The sequence below is a fragment of the Pseudonaja textilis genome, chromosome 8 (genome assembly GCF_049901715.1).
Source record: "Pseudonaja textilis isolate UNSWEBS1 chromosome 8, rPseTex1.2, whole genome shotgun sequence".
Lineage (NCBI taxonomy): Eukaryota > Metazoa > Chordata > Lepidosauria > Squamata > Elapidae > Pseudonaja > Pseudonaja textilis.
The window spans coordinates 7,049,330-7,077,078 of NC_141997.1; the positions used below are offsets into that span (position 1 = coordinate 7,049,330).

Here is a 27,749-nt window from a genome sequence, read left to right on the forward strand (position 1 = left end):
CCCAGCGGAGCTACTAATGGGGAGGAAATTGCGAACCGCTCGACCGTTTGCACCCCACATACAACCCGGAAAGACCCCCTGACTCCACCAGCAAACACAGAACATTCGCACCGGGAGACAGGGTCTACGCAAAAAACCTTACCGGGGACCCCTCTGGATACCGGCAACGATCACCCAAGCAACAGGCCCACACTCGTACCGCCTTCAAACTACCGACGGACGACCGTGGAAACGCCACATCGACCAATTAAGAGCAAGAACCACCGCGGGAAATACAACCGACACGCAAATACCAGACACTGAAAGGAACCGGCAAAACACCAACCAAGAGGGGAGGAAGCCCCCAAAGAACAAAAAGAACAAACCCACCCAAAAAGAAACCAGCAGTACTCACCACCTGAAGAACCGGAGATCGACCCACTCGAAGCCTCACCTGGAAGGAGCAGCTGAGCCAGCTCAACCGACCCGGAAGCCCGAGCGGGAGCAGCCAAGCCAGCTCAACCAGCCCGGAAAAGCCGAGCGGAGCAGCGAAGCCAGCAGCTCGACCAACCCGGGAGACCAGGAGGGAGCCGCAGCGAGAGGCCTGACTCACCCTTCCAGGCGGTTCCATCAACGAGGCGGAGAGCGACAGGAGTCCCACCGAACCGGCCGACAGCCAGGAGACAACTGACCAGCGCAAGTCAAGTCGGAAAACACGGAGCCCTGCCTACTTACGGGACTACGTCACGTAGGACCAAACCAAGAGGAGGGTGTTCTGTACAGACATTTGAATACTCGAAATCCGGCAGCCCGGATTGGCTAAAGCGCACGGCCACCGGATTGGCTGAGTGCACGGCACTGATTGGTCGTTCGGAATCGACCGCGATTGGCTGAGCCGATCGCGGGCGATTCAAAACGACCCGATTGGCCGCAGCACTCAGCAGAAAGTGCTTTTAAGCCGCGCTTCTTCCCCACTCTCCCCACTTGTGTTTTACCCTAATAAATGAGCTGAACTTAGTCACCGACTCGCGTCCTTTGTTCGTATGAGATATACGACAAGAGGGATCTTGGAGTCTTAGTGGATGATCACTTAAACAGGAGTCAGCAATGTGCGGCAGAAGCCAAAAAAGCTAATACAGTCCTTGGTTGTATAAACAGAGGCAAAGAATCAAATCATATGAAGTATTACTACTGCTTTATAAAGCCGTAGTAAGACCACACCTGTAGTGTGCATCCAGTTTTGATCACCACATTACAAAAAAGATATTGAGACTTTGGGAAAAAGTGTAAAGAAGAGCAACTAAAGTAGACTAAAACATAAAAGAACGGTTACAGGATTTGGGTTTGACTAGTCTAGAGAAAAGGACTAAAGGGGGACATGATAGCAATATTCTGGTATTTGAGAGGCTGCCACAAAGAAGAGCGGGGTCAGCTTATTTACCAAAGCATCAGAGGGCAGGGAAAGAAACAATGGATGGAAACTAACCAAGGAGAGAAGCAACCTGGAATTGAGGAGAAACTTCCTAACAGGACAATTAATCAGTGGAACAGCTTTTGCCTTCAGACACTGGCGGTGCTTCATCACCGGAGATTTTTAAGAAGAGACTGGACAGTCCCTTGTCTGAAATGGTGTAGGATCTTCTGCTGAGCAGCGGGGTGGACTAGAAGTCCTCCAAGATCCCTTCCAGCTCTACTCTGATTTTGCTTCTTTTTATGTATTTATTTTGAATACAAATAATACAAACATAACACATATAAATCTAGATACAAAAAAATACAAATATTACAGTGCACTCCCTCCCCCAGAGACCATTTTTATTACTTATTTTTTTCTTTTATAACATTTAAAAGATATACAATATATTCCAATTGTGCCCTTATCCCCTCCAAAGCAACATATGTTCTTGAATAGGTTTATTCCCTTTGCCTTCCACCAACACTATTTTTATAAAAATCCCCATATTTCATTATAATGGTTTACTTTAATCATCCCTTTTTAAAATTTGATTTCTGTTGTCAATTTATCATTTGCTGCTATACTCCAGATTTCATTATAACACTCATTTCTTTGCATATCTCAATTTTGTCCCCAATATTTAGCCATCACTAATCTAGCTGCCATTATCAAATGTACAATCAGTTCCTTTTTTGTTTTATTTATATCCTATTTTTCCACCAGCAACAATAATGTAATCCTCAGTGACATATCTAAATTTACATTCAAAAGTGCTCTAATTTCCCTAAACACCATATCCCATATTTTTGTGCACTATCACAATCCCACCACATATGTTTATATGTTCCAACCTCTTTTTTGCACCTCCAACAAATATTTGTATATTTATCATCTATTTGATTTAATTTACATGGTGTTAGGCACCACCTCCATATCATTTTATATCCATTTTCCTTAACTCTAACTGACATATTTTTATATACTCTTGTATTCCAAATATTTTTCCAATCATTATCATTTATTTCTCCTAAATCTGGTTCCCAAATTAATTTTAAACCTTTTGCCTGATCTTCTAATTCAGTTAATATCCTATATATTTTCCCAATTCTTCCTTTACCTATATATTCTTCATTCACCTCACATTCTTTTATAATCATTTCAAATTTTGTTAACTGTCTTTCTTTCTCCTTGAATCTTTCTTCTATTTTTATCCATTTCTCTAATTGTATTAAATTCAAACAATTTAATTTAATATCTGAAAAAACATTCTTTAGTTGTGTTATATTCTTATCTTGTTCTTCCAGTCTTCCCATTTATATATCTGATTTTCTTTTAATTTACTAATCCATTTTTTCAATTCAGTCTTAGGGAACTTCTCCATTTCCACCACTGGTGTTAAAGAAGAAATTCCTAGCATAAACCGGTATCTCCATTTATTCCATAGTTCTATCGAAGTTTTTTTTAAATGGATTTTAAATCTTTCTAGCAATTTTTTAAGAACATTTTTAAACCAATAAGTTTCAATTGGACTACCTATTTCCCTTAATTCTTTCAACTCCATATTAAATCTCTAGTTAATGCTAAAATATCTGGGACCACCTTTAATTGATTAGCTACCCAATAATTTCTAAAATTTGGAAGACCCAGCCCACCCCTTTTTAATGGTTCATATCATAATGCTTTATTTATTCTTGCTCTCTTACCTCCATTACAACACACTTCTGGAAACCTCTTTAATTTTTGATCCAAAAACTTAATTGGGATCTTCCAAAACAAAAAGTTAATTTTTGGTAAAACTTTCATTTTTATCATTGTAATTCTTCCAAACCATGATAATTTTACTTTCCCACATTGCTCTCTTTTAACTTTTACATCTTTCTTTAACTTTTCATAATATATTTTCTTTAACTCTTGAATATTTGGGGGGATGTCAATATCTAAATATGTAATACTATCTACTATTTTTAATTTATATTTTCCTTTCAATACGTCCATTTCTTCTTTGCTATGGTTATATAACATCATTTCTGATTTTTCCAAGTTTATTTGTAATCCACTATATTTCCCAAATTCATTCAGATGTAAATATATCCTCTCCATAATAACTATGGCATTTTGAAATGTTAATAATGTATGATCTGCAAATAAATTTGTTGTAGTTTTCTTATGTATGCCAATTCCTTCAATCAATGAATCTTCCCTAATTGTATTTGCCAAAGCCTCCATCAATAATGCAAATAAAACTAGGGATAAAGGGCAACTCTGCCTTAAAGTTATTGTCTCTGTAACACTATCATTTATAATTATTCTCGCGTTATTCTCCAAATATAGTTGATTTATCACTTTTCTAAAAAGTTTTCCAAAACCTAACTTCTCTATTAATATCTTCAATGTAGTTCATTCCATACAATCAAAGGCCTTATATACATCTAATTCTAATAAACCTGCCTTTAATTTTTGATTCTTTATACAATAACCTATACTTAATACCCCTCTTATTATGTCTGACATTTGTTGGCCTCTTATAAATCCACACTGGTCATTTTTAATATAATTACCTATAAATTTATTCAGTCTATTTGCCAATATTGATGTAAAAATCTTAGTATCCTGATTAATAAGGGATATTGGCAGTTCTATAGGTGTGGCTTAATTTGTGGGTGTGGCTTGGTGGTCATGTGACTGGCTGGGCATGGCTTGTGACTGGCTGGGTGTGGCCAACTCGACATCACTCACATCAAGGGGTGCTTCTCCTCGCCTGACCTCTCGTGACTGTGGTAATGCTGCAACGGTCATATGTGTGAAAAATGGTCATAAGTCACTTTTTTCAGTGCCATTGTAACTTTGAATGGTCACTAAATGTTAATGCCTCTCTAAATGTTAATGTTACAAATATATAATTTATTCTTGTAAAATTTTAATATCTACCAGAAAAATATGTATAACTCTTTTGATTACCATGTAGTTCTCTCCAAACATTTATTTCTATTAATACATTTTCTTAAATCTGTATTATTATACTTTATTTCCATTTTTGATGGATTGGATTTGTCAATTCCATTATCCACAACTATATTATAATCACCTGCCAATATCACATAACCTTTTTTGACTTCTTCTATTTCTTTTTATACCTTATTATAAAACTCTCTTTGATTTATATTAGGTGCGTACAAGTTTTCTCTTGTCCATAAATCAAAACTTGGATTATAAGAAATCTTGTCATATCATCCCTTTTTATGGCTTTTATCATAAATTCACATCTTTTAGCTGCAATGATTGCTACCCCTCTTGCTTCTGATGTACCAAATGCCTTTTCATATACATCAGCCAGTGGTAGGATTCAAAACATTTTACTACTAGTTCCGTGGGCATGGCTTATTTGGTGGGTGTGGCTTGGTAGTCATGTGACTGGGTGGGCATGGCCAACTTAATGTCACTCATGTCAAGGGGTGCCTTGCCTGGCCCCTCCCCTCCCAGCCATTCCTTGTCACACCCAGCCTCAACGTATCTATAGTTCTGTAAAAACGTTGTTCACCTTTTTTTGACTTTATTATCTATATACTATAGATGTACTTTCATGGACCACTGAAAGGAGGAAATGGCTCACATGCTTTGCCCAAGAGATAGGCAATGGGTTTTTAAGGGGCTGCCACAAAGAAGGGGGGGCAATATATTTTTCCAAAGCCCCTGAAGGCAAACAAGAAGCAATGGATGGAAACTGAACAGAGAGAGAAGCAACCTAAAACTAAGGAGAAACTTCCTGACAGTGAGAACAGTTAACCAGTGGAACTGCCTGCCTCCAGAAGTTCTGGGTGCTCAAACACTGGAAGTTTTTAAGAAAAGACTGGACAGCCATTTTTCTGAAATGGTATAGGGTTCCCCACAAGATCCCTTCTAAGTGTTATTCTGTTATTCTGACACCTTTCCCAGGACTCTGCTCAGATTTTGGCATCCTCAGTTTTCCTGCCTGAGCAGGGGGTTGGACTAGAAGACCTCCAAGGTCCCTTTCAACTCTGTTAAACACAAGTGTATTTATGCTCTGGACTATAGACATTGAATGTATGTAAACCCTGAAAAATATGTGGTAGCCCTGAGCAAAGAAAGGCAGTAAAATCACTCTAAGTGTAGAGACAGTGTAAAATATTAATATATGATAAATAATGGAACAATTAAAAATAATAGCACAGAGTTTTTTCTCTCTCTCTCCCCCTTCCTTCCTATTTCTTTTTTTTTCTTTATTTCTTTCTCTTTCTTTTTCTCTCTTTCTTTCTCTCCCTTCCTCTTTCTTTCTTGCTCTTTCTTTCTTTTCTTGTCTCTCTCTCTCACACACAGACACACACACATACCACACACACTGTCTCCCTTCCTTTCTATTTCTTTTTATTTATTTATTTCTCTTTCTTTCTTCCTCTTTCCGTCTTTGTCTCTTTCTTTTTCTTTCTTTCTTTCTTTCTTTCTTTCTTTCTTTCTTTCTTCTCTCTCTCTCTCTCTCTCTCTCTCTCTCTCTCTCTCTCTCTCTCTCTCTCTCTCTCTCACACACACACACACACACACACACACACACACACACACCTGGTCAGGAAGGTAGTGGAGGCTTTGCTGCAGCAGTGCTATAATGGGAGGCAGCTGGGTTCTCACCCTCCCAATCTGAGCACTTCGCCGCCACTAGCTCCTCCCTTCATGAAAAGCCCGATGCCACTTTCTCCTTTGGCCACAGTGAAACCCCACAGCCTGGTTCCCTTCCCCCATCAAGAGGAGAGCCTACTGTTGTCTGCAACCCCACTGACTCCCAGAAAATGGGGCATTTCGATCTGGCACAGGAAGCCGGGAAAGCCAGTAACCTCCAAGGAGCTAAAACCTCATGCATGCCCATCACAGTATATGACACAAGGGCCATGCAAAAGCCCCCAGACAGTGTCACAGCAATCTAGACTATGTGTGCTTTGCATCGGATCCAGCCCTCAGCGGCAAGATACAAACAGGGCTGGGGGGATGGGAAGGATAGTCTCTAGATGACTTACTTGGCGCCCCAGTTCTTTCCACCTCCGGGACATGCGTCGAAGATCCGGGATGGGGAAAGGAGGAAAAGAGGTGCGAGAAAGCCTAGGAAAGCAAGCAGGGGGACCCACCACCATTTGCTCAAGGATGGTCGCTTTGCACTGCTACTGCACTATCTGGGCTAAAACGGAAACACACCACCAAAGTTGGGGATATCATAAGCAACTCAAATACAAAAAACATCTCTCCTGAAGATATCATTGAAATAACCAGAGACAGCCCTGGGTGCAAATACAGTGACGTCTCTGTGGCCCCAAGATTTTGTAGAGTTGTATGCAAAAATGAGTCCAGCAAACGCATATTCATTCATACAATAAATGCCATTGTAAAAACCAATCCCAACCACAAAAAACTTAACTCAAGACCAGACTTATCCATACTGCAAAGAATCAGCACCCATGAATTCCGCGCAGAACTCAAAAATCATCTAGACAATGGAGAAAAGCACCTATACATTGACTACAGAGCTGATTGCATTAAAAGGAAGTCACACAACCCACAATTCCGCATCCAATCCCACCCCATCCAATCCAACATCACTCAAAACTAGGCACGCATGCCCCTAAATACCTCTATTCCAACCACAACTGGCCTTAAATGCAAGCTACTCAATGCAAGAAGCCTTGTAAATAAAATACCTGAATTTCCCCTCTTACTAAATATGGCTAAATTTGACATTATATTTGTCTGTGAAACATGGCTCAACGCATCTCTCCCTGACTCTATTATCACAGTAAGAGATTATCATGTTTACTGATCAGATCGTGAAATTCGTAGAGGAGGTGGTGTTGCTATCTTCTATTAAAAGTCCTCACACCTAAAAAACATCCAGGTTCCCCAGGAGCTTGCTCTTCCTGAGACCATCGTCTGTGAACTGTCCTTAAATATCACATTTCGATTCTTACTATGCTACAGAGACCCTGATTATGACATCGAACATGCAAACAAGCTAAATACACTAACATGGGCAGCATCCTGCCCACACGCTTTTATCGTTCTTGGTGACTTCAATCTACCTCATATTAACTGGACCCTTAACAAATGTAAAACTGAACCCACACATGCAACCTTCTACAAAGCAGTAACAAATCTGGGACTAGAACAACTAGTAACCAACAACACTAGACTTAACTGCCTCCATCTCATCTTCTGCAATAGTTTGAATTCAATTTACGGAATATAAATTAAAGAACCCTTTTCCGGCAGTGACCACAACATGATTGACTTTTGTCTCAACATACATCCACACAAAAATCATCATAACAACGGAATCCCCAATCATAACTTCAAAAAAGGCAACCATGATCTTATAAACAACAATCTCTCATCCCTTGATTGGCAATTTCTATTCACTGGATGCAATGCTGTTGAAGACCATTACAACATATTTTTACCTGAAGTCAAAAAAGTCATCAAACTATATGTACTATTAACAACTCCCAAAACCAGAAAAAATAAATTACCCATAACAATAAGGAAGCTAATCCAAAAAGAAATCACTTTGGCAGAAAAATAAATCTGGTCACGTTGCCAACTTCAAAAGCCGATACAAAAATTTATGCCACCAGATAAAAACTGAATGCACATTAAACAATCACATTAAACAAGAAGAAAACCTTCTACCCACCAATTCCACCCATGCTTTCTACAATTTTGTAAACAACAAACTAAAAGACTCAAGGTACATTCCACCCCTGAAAGGACCTAATGGTAAAGACTGCAACGATGACACTATTAAAGCCAACCTCTTTAACACATTCTTTGGCTTAGTATTTGTAAACAGCAATGGATCATGCCCAGTATTTCCTAGTCGAATCACAGACAACTACAATGATCTAATACATATCGATTTTACAGAAGACAATGTTGAAAAAGCACTACGCAATCTAAAACCAACTGTATCTATTGGACCGGATGGAATATGTGACTACTTCTTAAAAAAGCTATCCACTGCCATAGCCGAACCTCTAAGCATAATCTTTGAAAAATCTTTCAGGACCAGCTCCTTGCCAAAACTATTGTCACAAGCCACGTCATCCCCATCTTCAAAAAGGGAGACCCCAGGCTAGTTGAAAATTACAGACCAATCTCTTTATGCTGCATCACCTGTAAAGTCATGGAATTAATTATTAACCAATCCATCATCGTCCACTTAGAAACATACAACCTACTCTCTAATAAACAATCTGGTTTCAGGAAAAAACTATCCTGTAATCTGCAACTCTTACTCTTTCACAAGAAGAGTTATCCACTCCTCCATTCATTGCAGAATACCTTATGCCACCAGACTTGAAATTCTAGACTTAGAAAATCTAGAACTATGCCGCCTTCAGTCCGATCTGAGTATAGTATATAAAATCATACATTGCAATGTCCTACCTGTCAATGAATACCTCAGCTTCAACCATAACAATACAAGAGTACACAATAGATACAAACTCAAGGTAAACTGCACCAAACATGATTGCAGGAAATACAACTTCAGCAACAGAGTGATCAATGTCTGGAATACTCTACCTGACTCTGTGGTTTCTTCCCCAAACCCAAAAACTTTCACCTTAGACTGTCTACTATTGACTTCACCCCTTTCCTAAGAGGTCTGTAGGGGGCATGCATAAGCGCACCAACGTGCCTACCATCCCTGTTCTATTGTTTCTTTTATTTTTTTATTTTTCTTATATGTATCCATGTATTCATAACTATGTTTTTACTTACACCTATTATATTGTAAGCCAAAATGATCCGGCGAGCTCCAGAGCAGCAGGTGGCACGAAAAGGTGGGGGAGGCAGCAGCAGCTAGAGCATGCAGCTGCCATGGCTGCTTGCTTTCTTTATTTTGTAATTCCCCGGGAGAAGGCAGACGGCAGTATGCTCTAGCCACCACTGCTGCCACTTGATTTCTACCTTCTCCCGGGGAATGACGAAATGAAGAAAGTAAATGGCCACGGCAGCTGCATGATCATGATCATGGATTTGTAACTGGCTGATAAATCATACTCAACAAGTCCTGAATGGTACTACGTCTACATGGAGGGAAGTAAGCAGTGGGGTGCCACAAGGTTCAGTCTTAGGCCCAGCACTTTTCAATATCTTTATTAACAACTTAAATGGGGGAATAGAAGGGAAACTTATCAAATTTGCAGATGATACTAAGCTGGCAGGAATAGCCAACACCCTTGATGATAGGCTCAAGATCCAGATGGATCTTGACAGACTTGAACACTGGGCCCAATCTTACAAAATGAACTTCAGCATAGAGAAAAGTAGAGTCTTATACTTTGGCAAAAAAACAAAACAAAAGTACACATATAGATTGGGTGAAACCAGGCTTAATAGCAGTAATTGTGAGTGGGATCTTGGACACTTAGTGGACAACCAATTAAAAGTGAGCCAACAGTATACAGCAGCACCAAAAAAAGCCAATGCAATCCTAAGTTGCATTAACAGAGGGATACAATAAAGATCAAGTGAGGTACTAATACCACTCTGTAAAGCCTTAGTAAGATCACACCTAGAGTACTGCATCCAGCTTTGGTCATCATACTACAAAAAAGATGTTGAGACTCTAGAAAGAGTGCAGAGAAGAGCAACCAGGATGATTAGGGGACTGGAGACTAAAACATATGAAGAACGGTTACAGGAACTGGGCCTGGTTCATCTAGTGAAGAGAAGGACCAGGGGAGACATGATAGCAGTCTTCCAATATTTGGGGGGCTGCCACAGAGAGCTATTTTCTAAAGAAGGGGTCTCCAACCTTGGCAACTTTAAGACTTGTGGACTTCAGCTCCCAGATTTCCTCAACAGCTTTGCTGGCTGAGGAATTCTAGGAGTTGAAGTCCACAAGTCTTAAAGTTGCCAAGGTTGGAGACCCCTGTTCTAAAGCACCCAAAGGCCAGACAAGGAATAATGGATGGAAACTGAACAAAGAGAGATTTAACCTGGAAATAAGGAGACATTTTCTGAGAGTGAGAACCATCAACCAATGGAACGGTTTGCTTTCAGAAATTGTGGGGGCTTCATCATTGGAAGCTTTCAAGAAGAGATTGGACTGCCATCTGTCAGAAATGGTGGGTCTCTTGCGTGGGTGGGGATTGAACTAGATGACCTACAAGGTCCCCTTCCAACTCTGCTAATCTGTTAAATGTATTAAATCTAAGAAATAGTATTAATTTCTTTATGACATGCAATATCCTGTATTGCAAAACAAAAGCTTTAAGGTGTACAAAACTTTAAGTATGTTTTGTATTATTTTTTAATTGTTTAAAAACTTAGTTCCACAGAATTAAACAGATTAATAGTTTCTGTTTCAGGTAAGTAAAAAAAACAAGCATAAAACTGTAATTAGACCCTCATGATGATCAACGTGCATGAAGATTTCCAAAAGTGTAACAATATTTTGGCACATAAAAGGTAATGGAAATGAACTGGTTTGATAGGAATAATCTCAAATAAAATAAATCAGAATTGCCTGTGGACTTCAGCATGTAGGGAATTATGAAACTGGCTTAAGTCCTTGTGGAACACTAAAACATAAGAACACATGGGATAGATATTCAATGGGTACTTCTCCATCAAGAAACAATCTTAACTCATAAGGAACTTTGTAATACTTCCTATGAAAAACTGTTGTTGGAAAGCATTAAAACATGCCTTAATGTTTTACAAAATGAAAGGTTATGTTGTTCAAAATTTAGAAAAGATTATTTGATTTAAATACCTTGCCAGCTTGAAACAAGAGGAAAAAAGTGGATTGATTATGCAGAAAGACGTTCTTTGATAGGGCAGATTAGTTTGATTGACTTTCTAACTCCATAGTATATCACTTGAATGCAATAAGTGATTGATCATAGTCTATCATAATCTGTTTTTAGAATCTATAGTACTATATTATAGTTTTGGCAAACTGAATGTATTAGGCATTTTGGATGTTTCAGAAAGGTTGGCTGTAATCTTGCCTTAAGCTGGAGAGATGATAAATATCAAGGAAATTTAGCGTATAAGCTTTGGTCACGTAGTTCCTTATTGATTAGAGATAAATACTATGGTGGACCAGATTTGGGGGTTAAGGTTTAAATATATAAAAGTGATATTAATATTGTCATATATCTCTATGCACTCAAATTGAAACGTCTCTATCTATGGTTGAATATATATATATCCTGTCTGGAAGATAGCAAAAGAAGTGGTTTTATAATAGATGTATGTGTGTGCCAACATTTTATGCTGGATTCAATGTCAACTCTCAGTCTTTGAGATAGCTTCAGGTTAACAAAGATAAGATTGGATAATATTATTTCATGTAGCCTTTGCTTAAAATCTGAATTTTATAACATTATTATTTGGAAATTCTAACAAAGGAAGGTTTTTTTCTCTTTCTCCTTTCCAGTTTGTTTTCTTCATTTTTAGCTTTTGCTGTCTTATTTATCTAATTTATCTGATTTTTGCAATGTGGTTTTTTTAATGGCATCCATTTTAAATAAAATGAAATGCAATTCTTTTGTTTGCAATTGCAATTTTGTTTTGCAATTGTATTCATTTTTAAACAAAGTAGTAGCATGTATTGATTTGAGTAGAAGGTTATCCAGTCAGAAGCTATTGCTTCTTCATGTTCTCATGAAATGGTTCTTTTATTCCTTATTTTTCTCCTTTTTTCTTTGCCAAATAGATAACATAGTTCATCACACTGAAATATATTGCTAACATTTATGGGCCCTGTACGCTACCACATTTGGAGAATCTCCTGTTAGGAAAGGCTGTTCTGATATTATCTAAATTAAAATCACGTGATTTTACTATATATTTAATGCATTTGTTTCTGCAAAGCAAATGAAAAATCCTTATAATAACTTTTAAAAGTTCTGTTTTGATCCTATAAAGGAAGTCCCATGATGAACTGAAAGACTTTTGCAGGTATATATTATTTCTTGGTATGAAACTTCAAAGTGCACCAGGAACCAACATTTGTTCTAAAAGTCCAGCAGAAAAACAACATCAATGAGAAATCCTTACTTTTTCCTTTCTCTTTCTAATATCCTGAATAAATTTTTAAAATACTGCGGCACTCGGACGACCACATTTTCTGAAGCATCAATGTCCTTTAGGTCAGGATAGAGTTTAGTGTCAATCACCTTCTTGATATATGCCAGCCAGTCAAACTGAAAGATATATAAATGTTTAGCTTTTGGCTCTTATAAAAAAAAGTTTGAGTAAGTTTTCACCTGATTGCAAAGTTGAAGTTCACTGCACATTGCAAATATTTTGAACTTTTCATAAAACAGCTGCATTTATTTACATATATATTTAACTATTTTAATTTAAATTGTACCTTATGCACATCTAAAGCAGCTTTCAATTTAGAAAGGTAAATACCCAGTCCAATCATGCATTATTAAAGTTGTTTTCCAACCTGTGGGATCATGCTGCTGAGTTCTGATATGTTCATTTTGTTATACATAGATTCACTGGTTCGATTCTCATGTGGAATCATTATCTGCAAAGATACATGTAAACAAATATTATGCTACTAAGAAATCCATTCTGACTCTGTTAATATCAACAGATCTTTTAATAGTTCCTTCACTGAAACAATGTTACATCAAACCTGCTGATATCAAATAGAATTATTTTATAATTATATATAAACAACCACTTATCTGAATAACTATTTTAACAATTTTCTTCTATATATTATAATGATTATAATTTATGCTTCTAGTTTTTTGCTTTTATAAATAACTCGCAATCATTCATTTCTTGTAAAATACACACAGAGAGTAATTGTAAGTTCTATATTTTATTTGTGTTTATCTATAAATAACTTAAACAACAAAAGGCATATCAGGGATCCTTGTCTTACTTCCCTGTTCAGAGTTCAACCATTGTCTAAAAATACAATCACATTTATCACATTTACTAACTTATTTTTCACACCATATTCACATAAAACTTTCCCTAATTAATTATATCTACTTCATCACACATTTTCTTTAAATCCTTTTAAATTTTGCATTCAGTCTTGCTAATTTTATTTTTAAAGAGAACATTAATAGTATTTTTCCAGTTATTAGACACAGATGCTGAATTCTCATACACACTAAAAAAAATCATAAAGCCACTCCTTAAGTAAATTATATTTACCAAAAGCCTTTCAATTTTTAACATTCTTGCAGCTATTTTACTACTATTTTTCCTCCCTACAACAAATGGGTTATAATTTAGATTTGCTCTAGGTTTTTTGCTATTTATGTATAACTTGCTACTGTTCCTCTTCTATACAACACAATTATCCTGAACTCTGACACAATTGTTAGTTCTGGACTGAAAGCCCTTATATATTTATCCATAAATAGATTCAACTACCCATAGCCTTGCAAGATATTATTGCAAAATGTTTGGTCAGTACATGAATGGTTATTTGTCATTTTGTAAAAGATTTATTTGGGCCATGTTCTTGATACACTTTTATGCTCTAAATTGTATTACTAATTAATCAGTTTTTTGCTTGCTTGTTTGTTTTATTTAAGTTCTGCTTTAGTTTCTAAGATTCCATCCTGTTTTTCCCTGCTTTATACCTTTAATATACTGGGGGGTGGGGGGTGGGGTGGTTCTCCTGTGGCACTCTCCCTGTTTTACACTGGTTAGTGCCTTTTTAATGTGTCCTTTGCATTTATTCATTATGCATTTGTACGTTATAAATGTTATACTTTGATGGAAAGATTTACTCCATTATATACTGTATCTTGTAAAGGTATTTTTATTACTTGAGTCCACTGACAAAGAGATTTGTCTCAAAATATAGTGTCCAGTTTTTTTAAAAAAGTATTTGTACACACGTTTATTTCTATTAGTGCCTTCTAAAATCTTAGATCATGGGTGTCAAACTCAAGGCCTGTGGGCCAGCTCCAGCCCACAATGTGGTTAGATCTGGCCAGTGGAGCTACCCTAGAAACACTAAATGGCTGGCCTACAGCACCTCTGCCCAGTCCAGGCTGACCAGGCACTGATCTACATATCAGAGGTGGCCATCCAGGCTGGGACATGGTCAGCCTTAGATCCATGCGGCCACACTGGAGCTAGTGGGGGGCCTCCCCAGCACCTCCCCACTCCCTAGATGCATGGACAGGAGGCAGCAAACATGCCTGGTGTCCCTGTGGACCATCTTCTCCAGCAGGCTGACTGCGTTTTGAGCAACTCCCTTTCACCCAGGATGACAGCATTTGCGTACTCACTACTTCCTGTGCATACACAGAGGGAGCAGGGCCAAGGCAGCTGGCCAGCTCCTCATTGGTTCCAGGGAAGCTTGAGGGTCCGATCTAAGGCTGGATGCAGGAACCAACATTGTCCGTGCCCCAGATGAACTACTTGCTTGCGTGCACAGGCCTTACTGTTTGCGTGCAGGAATGAAGCCTTCAACTGAGTGAAGCAGCACCATGGAGCCAGGCTCCCCACACTCATGTCCAGCCTGCCAGAGTTCACTGTACCAGCAGAAGAATGAGCCCACGGAGCCCACTGCCACTTGGGCATGGAGGATGAGGAGAAGAATGGTGAGGCTTTGCACTGGTCAGCTGGCCAGGCAGGGAGTAGATCAGGCAGTGCTGGCTGGCTGGGGATGGGGGAAATCATGGTTGCTCAGGTGACTGTCACCACCACCTTGAGTGCCCTGACTGTGTCCAAGCTAAAAGCAGAGGTGCAGCAAGGGCTTGCCCTCAAAGATTGGTCCAAGCACCCATTTGCATGAAGATGGCCCATTTGCATGCAAGCATGCTCCATGGGACAACAGGGTCTCATTCCTCCCCCAGTGTGGCAAACTCAGGTGGGCTGGACATGGGTATGAGAGGCCTGGCCCCACAGTGCTTCCTCACTCAGCTGAAGACTTTGTTCTTGCCCTCAGACTCTAAAGCCAGCCATGAAATTGGAATCAGTCAGGTGCAGGAACCAATGCCTTATGTGGCCCAGGTGCGCTGCTCACTTATGTGCACTGGCCTTACTGTTTGAAGGCTGAATGAAGCCTTCAACTGAGCAAGGAGGCACTGTGGGGCCAGACCCCTCACACCTGCATCCAGCCCAGCAGACTTTGCTGCGCCAGGAGAGGAATGAGACCCTGTCCCATGGAGACCACCACCAGTTGAGCAGGGAGGACAAGGAGAAAGAGGAGGCTTTGTGCTGGCTGGCTGGCCAGGCAGAGAGTAGGTCAGGTGGTGCTGGCTGGCTGGGAAGCAGGGATCATGGCTGCTCAGGTGGCTCCTGCCACCACCACTAGCTTGGGTGCCCCAATTGTGTCTAAGCTGAAGCTTTCTTCAAAGGCGCAGCAGCAGGTTTGTCTTCAAAAATCATTCCAAGTGCCCCGTTTGCACACAGACACCCCATTTTCATGCATAAGTGCTCTGTGGGACAACGGGGTCTCATTCCTCTCCTGGTGTGGTGAACTCCAGCAGACTGAATGTGGGTGTGAGGGGCGCACTCAAACTGTAAGGCCTGTGCATGAGAGAGCAGTGCACCTGGGCCATGGACAGCATTGGATCCTGCACCCCAGTTGATTCCATAGCAATCTTCCTGGTTCTGGCCACAGGATGGGTTGTTGAAGGAGCTCTGTCCATAGTGGATTTTAGCAGGCAGGGAGCATCCCTGACACAGCGGTGTTGGAAAGTAGTTTGTCAGGAGGAGCAGGAGACCAGTGCTCCAAACACTTTTTACATTGAGAAGGAAAGTTTCTGGGTCCCTGATTCTGCAAAACAGGATGAGTGCCTGAACTTGTGCGATATTATGGCACACAGGAGTGTCCATTGTCAGCACAAGAAGCATTTCCAAGCCAACTCTCCCCTCCTCCTTCAAAGGTTCTTTACCACAAAGGTAAAGAAATAGTGGCAGAAAGGAGACAGATGTTTGCGAGTCTGGTATGGAAGGAAAGGAGGGAGAAGTATGAGGTATCTTAGTGGGTTGGGGAGGACTTGAAGGCCTGTTTTATAACTAGGCCTGCCCCATGGCCCTCCCCGCCCAGAAATACCCAAAGATACCTCATGTACAATTAAGAATACATTGATATTCTTAAATTGTGAGCTCTTGGGAAGGTATCCCCTCCATGTGTGTAGCAAACAGCCATTTCCAGTGAGGAAAACAGAACAAAGCAGAGTGGGGAAAATATTTTCCTTTGCTATATTTCCAGTCTGAATTAGACCATGGCAGGGTCCCTACAAGAGAGCCCTTTTAAGAATTATGTATGAAAAGCAACTAACTTGCCTCTGCTCCTAAATGCTACAGCTGTTGCACATAAAAAGTTGAGCTCTGATCAACTACCACAGTATAGCCACAGTTGTACTGTTGCCTGTGGATGCCCCCACTAAATGCAAGTATGGGATAAACTGAGCCTGACTTGTTCTCAGTCTTTCAAGTGGCCACAAACTACTAGCAAACCACTGGCATTTGATCACAAGACAAGGAGGCATTGAGAAATTCCCTCCCCCCCACTTTTTGAACATCCAAGAAGGGACAGGAAAGGAGAAAGTGGAAAGACAAAGAAGGGAAGAGAGCAAGGAGAGAGAGTGGGCCTCCTTCTGACCCACACACTCCTCCTGCACATACCGTGAGCAACCTGGCCAAGGAGAGCGAGCAATGGGAGCTGACCACACCCACCCTGGACATGCACACCCCGGCCCCTCAAGGTCAATCATAACCCTGATGTGGCTTTCAATGAAATTGAGTTTGACACCCCTGCCTTACAAGGAAAGGTATACCTGATCAGTAAATCAATTCTACAGGAAGACTAAACTTATTGTATTATGCTTAGGCATAATAATAATATCTTGCAAATCAAGTACTGAATTGTACTTCTTCCTTCTTATGCTTCAATCATTTCTGAATGTTATCTTATGCTGGACTTAAAAAAAATACTTTGCCTAGCTAAGGGTTCTAATTTATCTCTTGTCAAAGTCATTTTGCATCATGATAAAAGTTCCAACGCTGAGTGCTATGTGTGTGACTTTGCAACACAGGTATAAAACATACAAAATTTTCATTGTAATTGGAGGATTTATATTTACATACTTCCCAGTTACCTTAAATAAAAGCTAAGGTCTCTTGTTTAATAACTATTTTGCATACCAACATATTGTTTGTATTTTACTTATTAGGAGGCGCATGCAGTATACAGTTACATAACCAATAAATTTTAAATATCATATTTAATTATGATCAAATATCCTTTCTCTATAAGCAGAGGATACTTAATTTAAATTTAATGCTTCTGATCATCTTTTTTTCAACCTTTATTATGGTCAAAGATCAGCAAAAAAAGGATGGAGTACAAAAAAATTAAAAAGATAAAGTACAAAAATAAAATTATATAAAAAGACAATAAAGTATAAAAACAAGAATCTAAAAGGGAATCTTAAGTACTTACTGAATCACTGGTACCAATAGAATTAAAAACATTGAAAATTATATTTGATTAAATATCACTGAAAGTCTATCTGTGCCTGCCAACCTCAAAAATGAGAATATTTTTCACCCTAAATGGCCAAAGTTTATAAAATGTATGCTACTTCACTTTATTTGATTGCAAAGAACTGTGGTTCAAAAGAAGTATAATGGAAAGAAGGACCAGGATGACATGATAGCAGTGTTCCAATATGTAAGAAGAAGAGGGGGTCAACCTATTATCCAAAGCATGTGAAGGCAGGACAAGAAGCAATGGATGGAAACTAATTAAGGAGAGAACCAACCTAGAACCAAGGAGAAATTTCTTGACAGTTAGAACAAGTAATTAACAGAATGATTTATTTTCAGAAGTTGTGCATGCTCTAACACTGGAGGTATTTAAGAAAAGACTGGACAACCATTTGTCTGAAATGGTGTATAACTGGTAAATGTTTGAGCAGGGAGTTGGGCTAGAAGACCTCCAAGGTCCCTTCCAACTAGTGGTGTATTAACCATTAAGCAGACTAAGCATGTGCTTAGGGCACCAGGCCCAAAGGGGGCACCACAAAGTTGAGAATATGGCTTCGTTTGTACAGTATGTACAAAGGAGGGGAGTACCAAGATTTGTCAGTGCTTAGGGCACCAGTGAGTCTTAATCTTCCACTGCTTCCAACTCTATTATTCTGTTACTCTGTTATTCAAATGTTCTTCCAAAGACAGATGGAAGAAAATAACAGATGCAGAAGAGGCAACAGCAACCAAGATGGCACACTGCCTTTTGTCACTGAATTACAAATCTGGGAAAGAACAGTGTTGAATGGAGATATAAATCCAAAGTTCATCTGAAGACTGGGTACCACAAGTGCAGCTAAAATCTATACTTAAAAGAACACTAACCTCAGCAATTTTGATTTCTAATTTAAGCACTGACTTCATGTCCAACTCTGCATGTGAAGCATTGGCACCCAAAAGGACTGAGATATCAACCATGAACTGGAGCAAGGTATCTCTGTACTATAGTGGGGTAAAATTCACACATTAATACAGCAAAAAAGACAATAGCTCAATCAGATAACACTTACCTTATTTTATATTGAATGATCTAACATAGCACTTTACTTATTTTCATTTTTAATTTCAGTTTCAGTATTACATTTTGATATTATTTAATGGGTTGTATAAATCTTGCTAGCAGAATTAGCATTAACATCATCACAAATATTAATTAGCATGTCATTTGCACAAATCAACACACATTGAGAAAGTGGGTCCCTAGCTTTCTTCAAAAGTTTGGTTTTGAAAGCATATTGAGGAACTAGGGTGTGAACTTCATCTGTACTTCCTTTATTTTTCTATGTTATCAGGGAATATTTTCATATTCAGAAAACTAAACACAAGAAAAGAACTCAGACTTGTGCAATATATGAATGATTGTAAAATTGCACTAAGCAAGACATCCTTGGTTGCAACATAAATTAACAAAGAAGATTGTGCTGCAAATAATGGTCAATACTGAAAAGGAACAGGTCACAGAACAGGGCAGGGTTCTACTGATAATAAGTAACTGACATATTGCTCATGTTCATGGGTGGGATTCAAATTTTTTAACAACCAGTACTGTGGGCATGGCTAGGTGGGCGTGACTTCTCTTTTTTTTTTTTTTGCAGTACCCCCCCCACCTGGGTTTTTTTGCCTCCTGGGCCTCAAGGAAGCCTCCTCAGGGGGCATTTTTGCTCCCAGAAGGTTTCCCTGGGGCCCAGGAAGGCAGATAATGAATACCCCCCCACACACACACCACCCCTTTTTGCCTCCTGGGCCTCAGGGAAGCCTCCTGGGCAAAACAGTAAGACAATGAGAGGGATCCCAGCACAGCTGATTATCAGAACAGCTGATCATCGGGAGGGGAAAAAAAGAAATACCTTAAGGAGTGACTGGGTGGAGGAGAACGCAGTCAGCAATGTTGGGCATGCACGCGATGTCATGCATGCATGATAAGGACTGGCTGGGCAGGGGAGGGAGTGGCGGGTGGAGAAGGGCAGGGCCAGATAGGAGCACAATTTGCCAGTTCTCTGAACTGTGCAGAATCATAACTACCGGTTCTATAGAACCAGTCTGAACTGGTAGAATCCCACCCCTGCTCATGTTTATTGTTTAGAGTATGGAGAATATGTTAGAGTATGTTCAAATATTCAATTGCTATATACTATTTTTTAATCTTCCCTCATATTTACTTGCTATGTTGGGGACGATATGTAATTACCGGAAAGATAGTAAGTGATAAGGTATATATTATCACATAATTAAGATTTTCTTTCAGCTCACTTCTCACATGGTTTATGTAAATTTTTAGCAGAAATATCACCTTTATACTCTGTATAGTGTACAAAATATAGAGGAATGAACATTTAATTTCCAAGCCTGGTGTTTTGCAGATGTGCTTGTATTTCACTCCCTGAATCCAGCTAGCTTTTGGGAATTGTAATTCCAGATAGGCTGGGAAAACATCCTGAATGTACTTAGGTGATTGAGTAAATAACACTCACAGATTTAGCTTCTGTGGTATTGTCCAGGTAGTCTTCCCGTGCTGATAGAGTCAGAGATGCTTGATCTAACTATATAAATAAAATAAGAATTACTATATATTAGATTTACAAAAACACAGTTTGGACTGTAGTTCTATAACCAGACTTCAGAGATAAACCCAAAGATCTTAGAGAGACTATTTGTGAATAGATTTGTAGCAGTATTGCAATACCAACATCCAATATAGCATTATAAGTTAAAGGGGATGGGCAGAATTCAGAACACATTACAATGTCCATAAAAGTCTTCCATTTATTAACCCTGGATGTTCTGCATTTTTGACAAAATCAATATGTAGACCTTGAGGAGTTTTAATTTTACAAAACAAAATTGCTTCATCCCAAAAATGTGAAAATTTCATAGCAAGGCAATGTAAGAACAACACATTTCTTCAAAAATTAAATAGAATATGGTAATGTACTTTCTATAAAGAAGATTATTGAAAATTAAATTAGAAATAACTATAGAATGCCATCAGGAATACTGTTAAATTTTTCCAACTTTTAGTCATTTACATATATACATACTAATAACCAGATGTCAGGATGTTGTTGAACACAGATGTAAAAGTTTTATAAATACTGTTAACAAAATTAGCTGAAGGCTTAATTAAATACAGATTTAAAATATGCTATACCTTCTTCCATATGTGGTTAAGAAGGAATTCTCTGAGGTATAAATAGCTCATGTCCATGTGGTACTACAAATTTGCATTCCTTCTTTCTTGTTTAATTTTGAATACTAACTTGCTATTCAAAAGCCTACATCCTATCTCTACATGGCTTCCATAATTGTACCTTCATATACATTATATATAAAGTGAATAACTAACTAAATTATACATCTATGATGTGTTTATTGTCTCTAAGTTTGTTCCTATCTTTTATACACCATTACAATCTGCATGGGTTTCTAGACATGTTTAATTAAGACAACAATACAATAATAAGAAATATGTTACAGGCCTAGCAATGGCATATAGTCACCATACCAAATGCTCTCTCGAAATGAGGTTTTTACTAGTTTGAAGAAGACTATTAGGATGGGCACTGATTAGACCTCCAGGGAAGACTGTCACATAATGCAAGGACCACAATGAAAAAAATATTGGGTGTAATACACATGGGCCCCATCCCCAACAACTTTGTCATTGGAGCCATTAACAATTTGTCAGCATACAGTACATCAGATCATTCAATTCCATATGAAAAAGGTCTGAAGGTACTTAACAGGCAAGCCATATAGGGTTTTTCAAGATAAAACTAGCAGTCTGAACTGCACTTCAGCCAATGCAGAATGGCTTTTTCTTGGTTGTTGTGGTTCACCAGCAAGCAGACTAGTATATTTTGCACTATCCAGCATCTATAATCTAGATGGTCTTTAAAGCCAGTCCTGTTTAGAACACACTGCTGCAGTCCAATTGCCAGAATCTTCTACTCCAGGTTAAGGACAGAATACTAAATAATAAAATGAAATTAATTGAAAATACCACATGTATGGCTTCCTTAATAATACCTTTATGATGTGCTCATTAGAAGCCTTATCATCTGAAGCCACATATAATCGGATGAAAACAGAATTGCTATATTGTCCACGAAGAGTAGCAAGGGTCTGGAGCATGCTGAACTTCCTTTCTGACCACAGACCTTCAGGCCCAATGTTTGATTCCAGCACAGGCCAGCGAAACGGAGAATGCTTCAGCATGTTTAGAAGTGGTTTTGCATCAGCTTTTTCTATCTTATCTGGGGAAATGAAAAAAAAATAGCAGTCAATGTAAGGCAGGGGTGTCAAACTCAATTTCATTGAGGGCCGCATGAGAGTTGTGTTTGACCTCAGGGGAACAGTATAGGTGTGGCCAGCTCAATGTCACTCATATCGGGGGCACCTGTAGTGCTGTGCCAGCCCTCCTGAGCTCCATTTTCACTGGCAGAGGGTTGTAGGAGACCCTCCCAAGCTCCGTTTTCACTGGCAGAGGCACCATGGGCCGGTCCTTCGCTATTCCTAGGGCAGCCCTACAGGCCAGATCTAAATACCCCATGGGCCAGATCCGATCCACCGGCCTTGAGTCTGACAACCCTGACAGAAGGCATCTTGCAAAAAAAAAAATCCACTTCTAAAATACCTATGTCTGTATATTGTTGGCAACAAAAGCTGTTTTCCTATCATTATGTATATTTCTTTATATATGTCAACTAGAACCATAGATTTAGCCTAAACATTAGCCACTTTGAATAGCTTGTCTTGGCACAGAGAGCAGAAAAATGTCTGCTCTTGCCATCTGTCTGTTCAGGCCTTGACTGCTGTTCAGTCACTGGCAACCTTAGGAGCAAATGCAAATCATCCAAGCTTTTGACTCAGTATGATGGATGGTCAGGTTCTGCACTAGCTGGTCAGCATGTACCCGATTATGCACTTCTGCTAGAACCCTGATTAATACTGGTCATTGCTGTACATAATAGCAGAGGGCGAGGCAGACTATCTCTACTTCAAGTTGCAGTTTTAGGTAGCACCAACAGTAACATAATCTCTGGCTGTCAGACTTTGTCCCCTTACTTTGAAACTAACTTACTGTTTTGCTTAGACAATTCTCAGACACAACTCAGCTATATTTGCTGACAAGAATGAAAGCATATGCAAACAGAATTATTACAAAGCCTATGCATAGGTCTGTCTTCCTACATTTAAATTCTAGTCTTTATCTTCTAATCTTTGAGTTAAAATATAGTTGGAGGGTGTTGGAGTACCTTTATTGATATAAGAATTATCTCTAGTCTGGGAAATATGTGTTCTTTCTTCATTAGCTTTTTTTTTTACACTGTCTCCCTCTCCACTCTCTCTGAGTTTGCATGTAACAAGTTCTTCTCCTCCTTTGTCTTTCAGTCAATAGGTGTCTGAAAAGCATTTCCATTGCAGCCAAATGAAAATTTTTCCTATGATTCACTGCTCACCAATATGTAGGATCTAGGCTATATATTCAAGTTTCTCCTAATTAGAATCAAAAGCAATTAAATATTCTCAGTTCCACTGAGATCCAATTTTGTATAAATGTGTGCATTCTGCAGCACTTTTCTCAATTTGAAGTGAGGGAAAGACAGAAACTTCTACTGTTTACATAGTTCAGGAAATGATAATCATAGTCTACATACAGGAGGTGTCTTTTTTTTTTTTTTACAAATGTCTTGAATGTAAGAATTGTTAAGACATAACCCTAACAAATAGTTTGCAGAGCTAATGGATTGTATTACATGAAATGGAGGATTCAGTTAATTTCTCTGGGGTGTACTAAAGACTACAGTTGTATTTCAGGACTATTTTGAATTCGTGGAAAAGTGAGGATAAATGTCAATGAATATCTCCACATATCTAGGATTCATTTAGTTTCTGATGTCCAGTCCTGGAAACTGTGACTGACTCATTTCTTCAATGATTCAGATTTGGAATGTGTAAATCATCTGTTTGAAAAAATATGTTCCTTTCCAAAAACACAGTATTTGGTTTAACAACAAGAAGGCATCTTATCAGACATGTTTCAAGTGACCTAATCTCCATAATATAGACATAAACCTTTTCTTGGTTAGAAATTTCCATATTTCTAAATTGAAAGTTCAGTTTCCAAAGGTTCATGTATACAGGTGGAAGAAAAGAAAAGATGAGGTAAAAGAATGGTGGTATCTTTCCTTTTTGTTTCTGCTATGCCATAATTCCTCAAGTTGTTTTTGCACTGTAAAAAATTAGCCCCCCAAAATCTAAACATACGAACACAAATATAGCCAATGTAATCAGTGCTTTATGTCCACCACCTTTCAGATTTTGTAGAAAAAAATATTTTCCTACTTCTCTGGGGCAAAGCTAAAATTCCTACTATATAATCCTTCTTCATTCCTTTTATTTTGTTTCTTCCAAAGAGTTAGTTGAGGCATCCTAGATGAAGTGTTAAAATTTGATTTAACGTCCCTCATTGTTCTAATACATCATTATTTGATATTACTTCTCCAGTCTTTCTATGTGAATCAGAATCCTTCAATCTTTCTTTTGTACCCCTCTAAAGCATCAATTAAATCATCTTCAATTCTATCCTAATGTGACCATAAACGTTTATGTATGCTTTTATAATAAACCATTTATTCAAAGGCCCTGTCTCAATTCTACTACTCAGTTCTGCTTCTGAAATTACTATTCTCAGTCACCAATCAAACTGGTATTTATTGGTGTGTTATAATACATTTGTTATCAACACTATCCAGCATAACAAATGAGCAATAAAAAAGCTACATTAAAGATTATACAATACATGTTTCATACACAAATATCAATAGCAGCCTTCATATTTATTTAAGTGATATAATATTGCACAGATTGAACTGCAATCAGAAAAAGGTGCTCCACTGCAAATATCTGAAATGTAAAAATCATTGTATATGTGCATTAGGACTTTCTAGATTGTTTAAAATTAATTTTGGTACATCTTTCTTCTCCTAATAGAGACTAATAATTGTGCACCATATAGTTTTTAACAATATGGAAATAGTTACTCACTTTCATTCATACATGAAGAATAAAGTATCTTGGCCTTCTGGACAGCTTCATTGTCTCGTCTTTTGCTAAGCGGTTTTTCAAGGAGAGCTGTAAAGAATAGATTCCACCACCCCCAAGACATTTATTATTATCAGAAAACAGTTCAGAATGCCACAATGTAGTTAAGATACCTGAATTCTTGGGAATATTTTTTTAGATATTTAGATTGGCTGCCATGGACATTTTTGATTGAGAGACTTAGAAAATATTAAACTTCACATGGTGAGAAGTATTAGAGTTGCACTGAATGTTATAGTCTGTTCTGGAATGGCATCACTGACATTAGAATGAATATTAAACACCAAAGAGACAAGCTGAATTGCTCTCTCCTATTCTTGGTCAAAAATGGGAACTCTAATACATGCATTCCTATTCAAAATTCTGGTAGAGCCAGCAACAATTATATAACATCAGTTCCATTTTCACCTTTTATTTTATTGGTAAGAAAGTGATGATGTTGGGAACTTTTGGGAAAAGCTTCATTCATATATGATCATTCTACCCAGATTATAATTACATATTGCTCTGTTTCTTATTTTACATCATATATTATATTTATTATATGAAAGGTTAGTTTGGAATCAAGAATTTTAATTGCATAATATTTCCTCAAAGAAAGAAATGTCAGATGTACATACACACATTTGAAACAGAATGAGCATATACACAATTACAGCAAAACAAAGGGTGGAGGAAATTGGCTGTTTTTGTTTTGAAACATAAATAGGAAGGAACATTTAAGTGTTTTTTTTTCCTTTCCTAAATAATTGAAATACCAAATTATATCAAATTTAATGCAGGCCCACTCTAGAAATGCAGGGCTTGATCTGGCAAAGTTAAAATTGTATCTGAGAAACAATGAGATTTCTCCTCGATTCAACAAGGGCATTACATATTTCGAAAGAAATGTAAAAGTCAATTATCTTGCTCCCTTTCTTTAGCTCCCACCTTAATTTCCCTGAAACCATTCTAAATGTTCTGGGGAGGGGGTGGGTTACTTTGACCTAGTTATCTATAACACACTCCAAGTCAATTGACTCAAGCCATGATTTACATAGAGCTATCATGCCCCTGTCAGAGTTTGAATCTGAGGAAGAAGACAAACAGCTGACAGCGGTTGGGGCTCCATTGGCTATGAAAGAAAATGGGGAAGGGCAAAGTCCGGCTGGAGATATAGAACAAAGGGAGAGATAGAACAAGGGAGAGGGAGTTCAGAGGAAGACCCAGGCCCACCCCCTCTTCATCTAGGGCATGCAGGGAGGAATGAAGAAGAGAGCAACATGGGTTGCATGGCTTACGGGGGAGAAAGGGCCCTGATTCCCTTCATTACCCACACCTGGGAATGAAAGTTTAAAAGAAATACATGCTGACTGTGGCACTGCTGGGAGCAAACATGAGTTTATCTTGTGTTGACTTTAGTTATCTGTGTTCCCAGGAGTCTTCCCAGCCATATGGAGTTATTTATTTATTTTATTTATTTATTTGGTTTGTCAATTGCTTACAAGATAATAGGTATAAGTAAAAACGTACTTATGAATACATGGATACATTAAGAAAAGTAAAAAAATAAAAGAAACAATAGGACAGGGATGGTAGGCACATTGGTGCACTTATGCATGCCCTCTACAGACCTCTTAGGAAAGGGGTGAGGTCAATAGTAGATAGTCTAAGGTTAAAGTTTTTGGGGTTTGGGGAAGAAACCACAGAATCAGGTAGAGGATTCCAGACACTGATCACTCTGTTGCTGAAGTCGCATTTCCTGCAATCAAGTTTGGTGCGATTAACCTTGATTAATCTATTGTTTGCTCTTGTATTGTTATGGTTGAAGCTGAAGTATTCATTGACAGGTAGGACATTGCAATGCATGATTTCATATACTATACTTAGATCGGACCGAAAGCAGTGTAGGTTTTCTAGGTCTAGAATTTCAAGTCTGGTGGCATAAGGTATTCTGCAATGAGTGGAGGAGTGGAGAACTCTTCTTGTGAAATATTTCAGGACTTTCCTAACTGTGTTAATATCAGATACGTAATGTGGGTTCCAGACCGATGAGCTGTATTCGAGTATTGGTCTCGCAAATGTTTTGTATGCTCTAGTTAGTAGTGTAATATTACCAGAGAAAAAGCTACATAAGATTAGGTTAACAACTCTTAACGCCTTTTTGGCTATGTAGTTACAGTGGGCTCTGGCACTTAGATCATTAGAGATGAGTACCCCAAGAACCTTGACAGTGTTTGGATCATCAACAAAGTCTTGACTATTCATCCTGTATTTTATTTTCTGATTTATTTATTTTTTGCCAATATGTAAGACAGAGCATTTATTTGTTGAGATTTGAAGTTGCCATTTGTTTGACCATTCTGATACATAGTCTAGATCTTTTTGAAGGGTAGCAGTATTGTCTGTAGTGTTGAATAGCTTTACATCATCAGCGAAGAGAATGCAGTTGCCATGCCTTCATGTCTGGAATTCTTGCTCCTGCCCTGTCGAATTAATTTTGGCTTGATTGGACTTACAGTTACAGTTTTTGTTGACCATGTTTTGGACTTGATTCTCTGCAGCCAATGGCTGTTCCTGGGAGAGGTTTTCTCTAGCCAGCAGGTAACCAGGACATTGGGGGCAAATTTGGAGCTAATAAAGGAACTCCTACTGATTATCTGACTGTATTGCCTTTGTACCACGC

At 38.5% G+C, this 27,749-nt stretch overlaps 1 protein-coding gene across 1 annotated transcript in view; it reads right to left on the reverse strand.

Moving 5' to 3' along the window:
* Nucleotides 1-27,749, reverse strand: part of PHEX (phosphate regulating endopeptidase X-linked) — a 150,114-nt gene that overhangs the window by 85,740 nt on the left and 36,625 nt on the right. The window contains exons 4-9 of the mRNA XM_026714276.2: nucleotides 25,028-25,114; nucleotides 22,007-22,233; nucleotides 20,452-20,520; nucleotides 18,806-18,922; nucleotides 12,903-12,986; nucleotides 12,506-12,651 (exon numbers count right to left, since the gene is read on the reverse strand). Coding sequence (XP_026570061.1) covers nucleotides 12,506-12,651; nucleotides 12,903-12,986; nucleotides 18,806-18,922; nucleotides 20,452-20,520; nucleotides 22,007-22,233; nucleotides 25,028-25,114 — 730 coding nt within the window. The remainder of the gene's footprint in view (nucleotides 1-12,505; nucleotides 12,652-12,902; nucleotides 12,987-18,805; nucleotides 18,923-20,451; nucleotides 20,521-22,006; nucleotides 22,234-25,027; nucleotides 25,115-27,749) is intronic.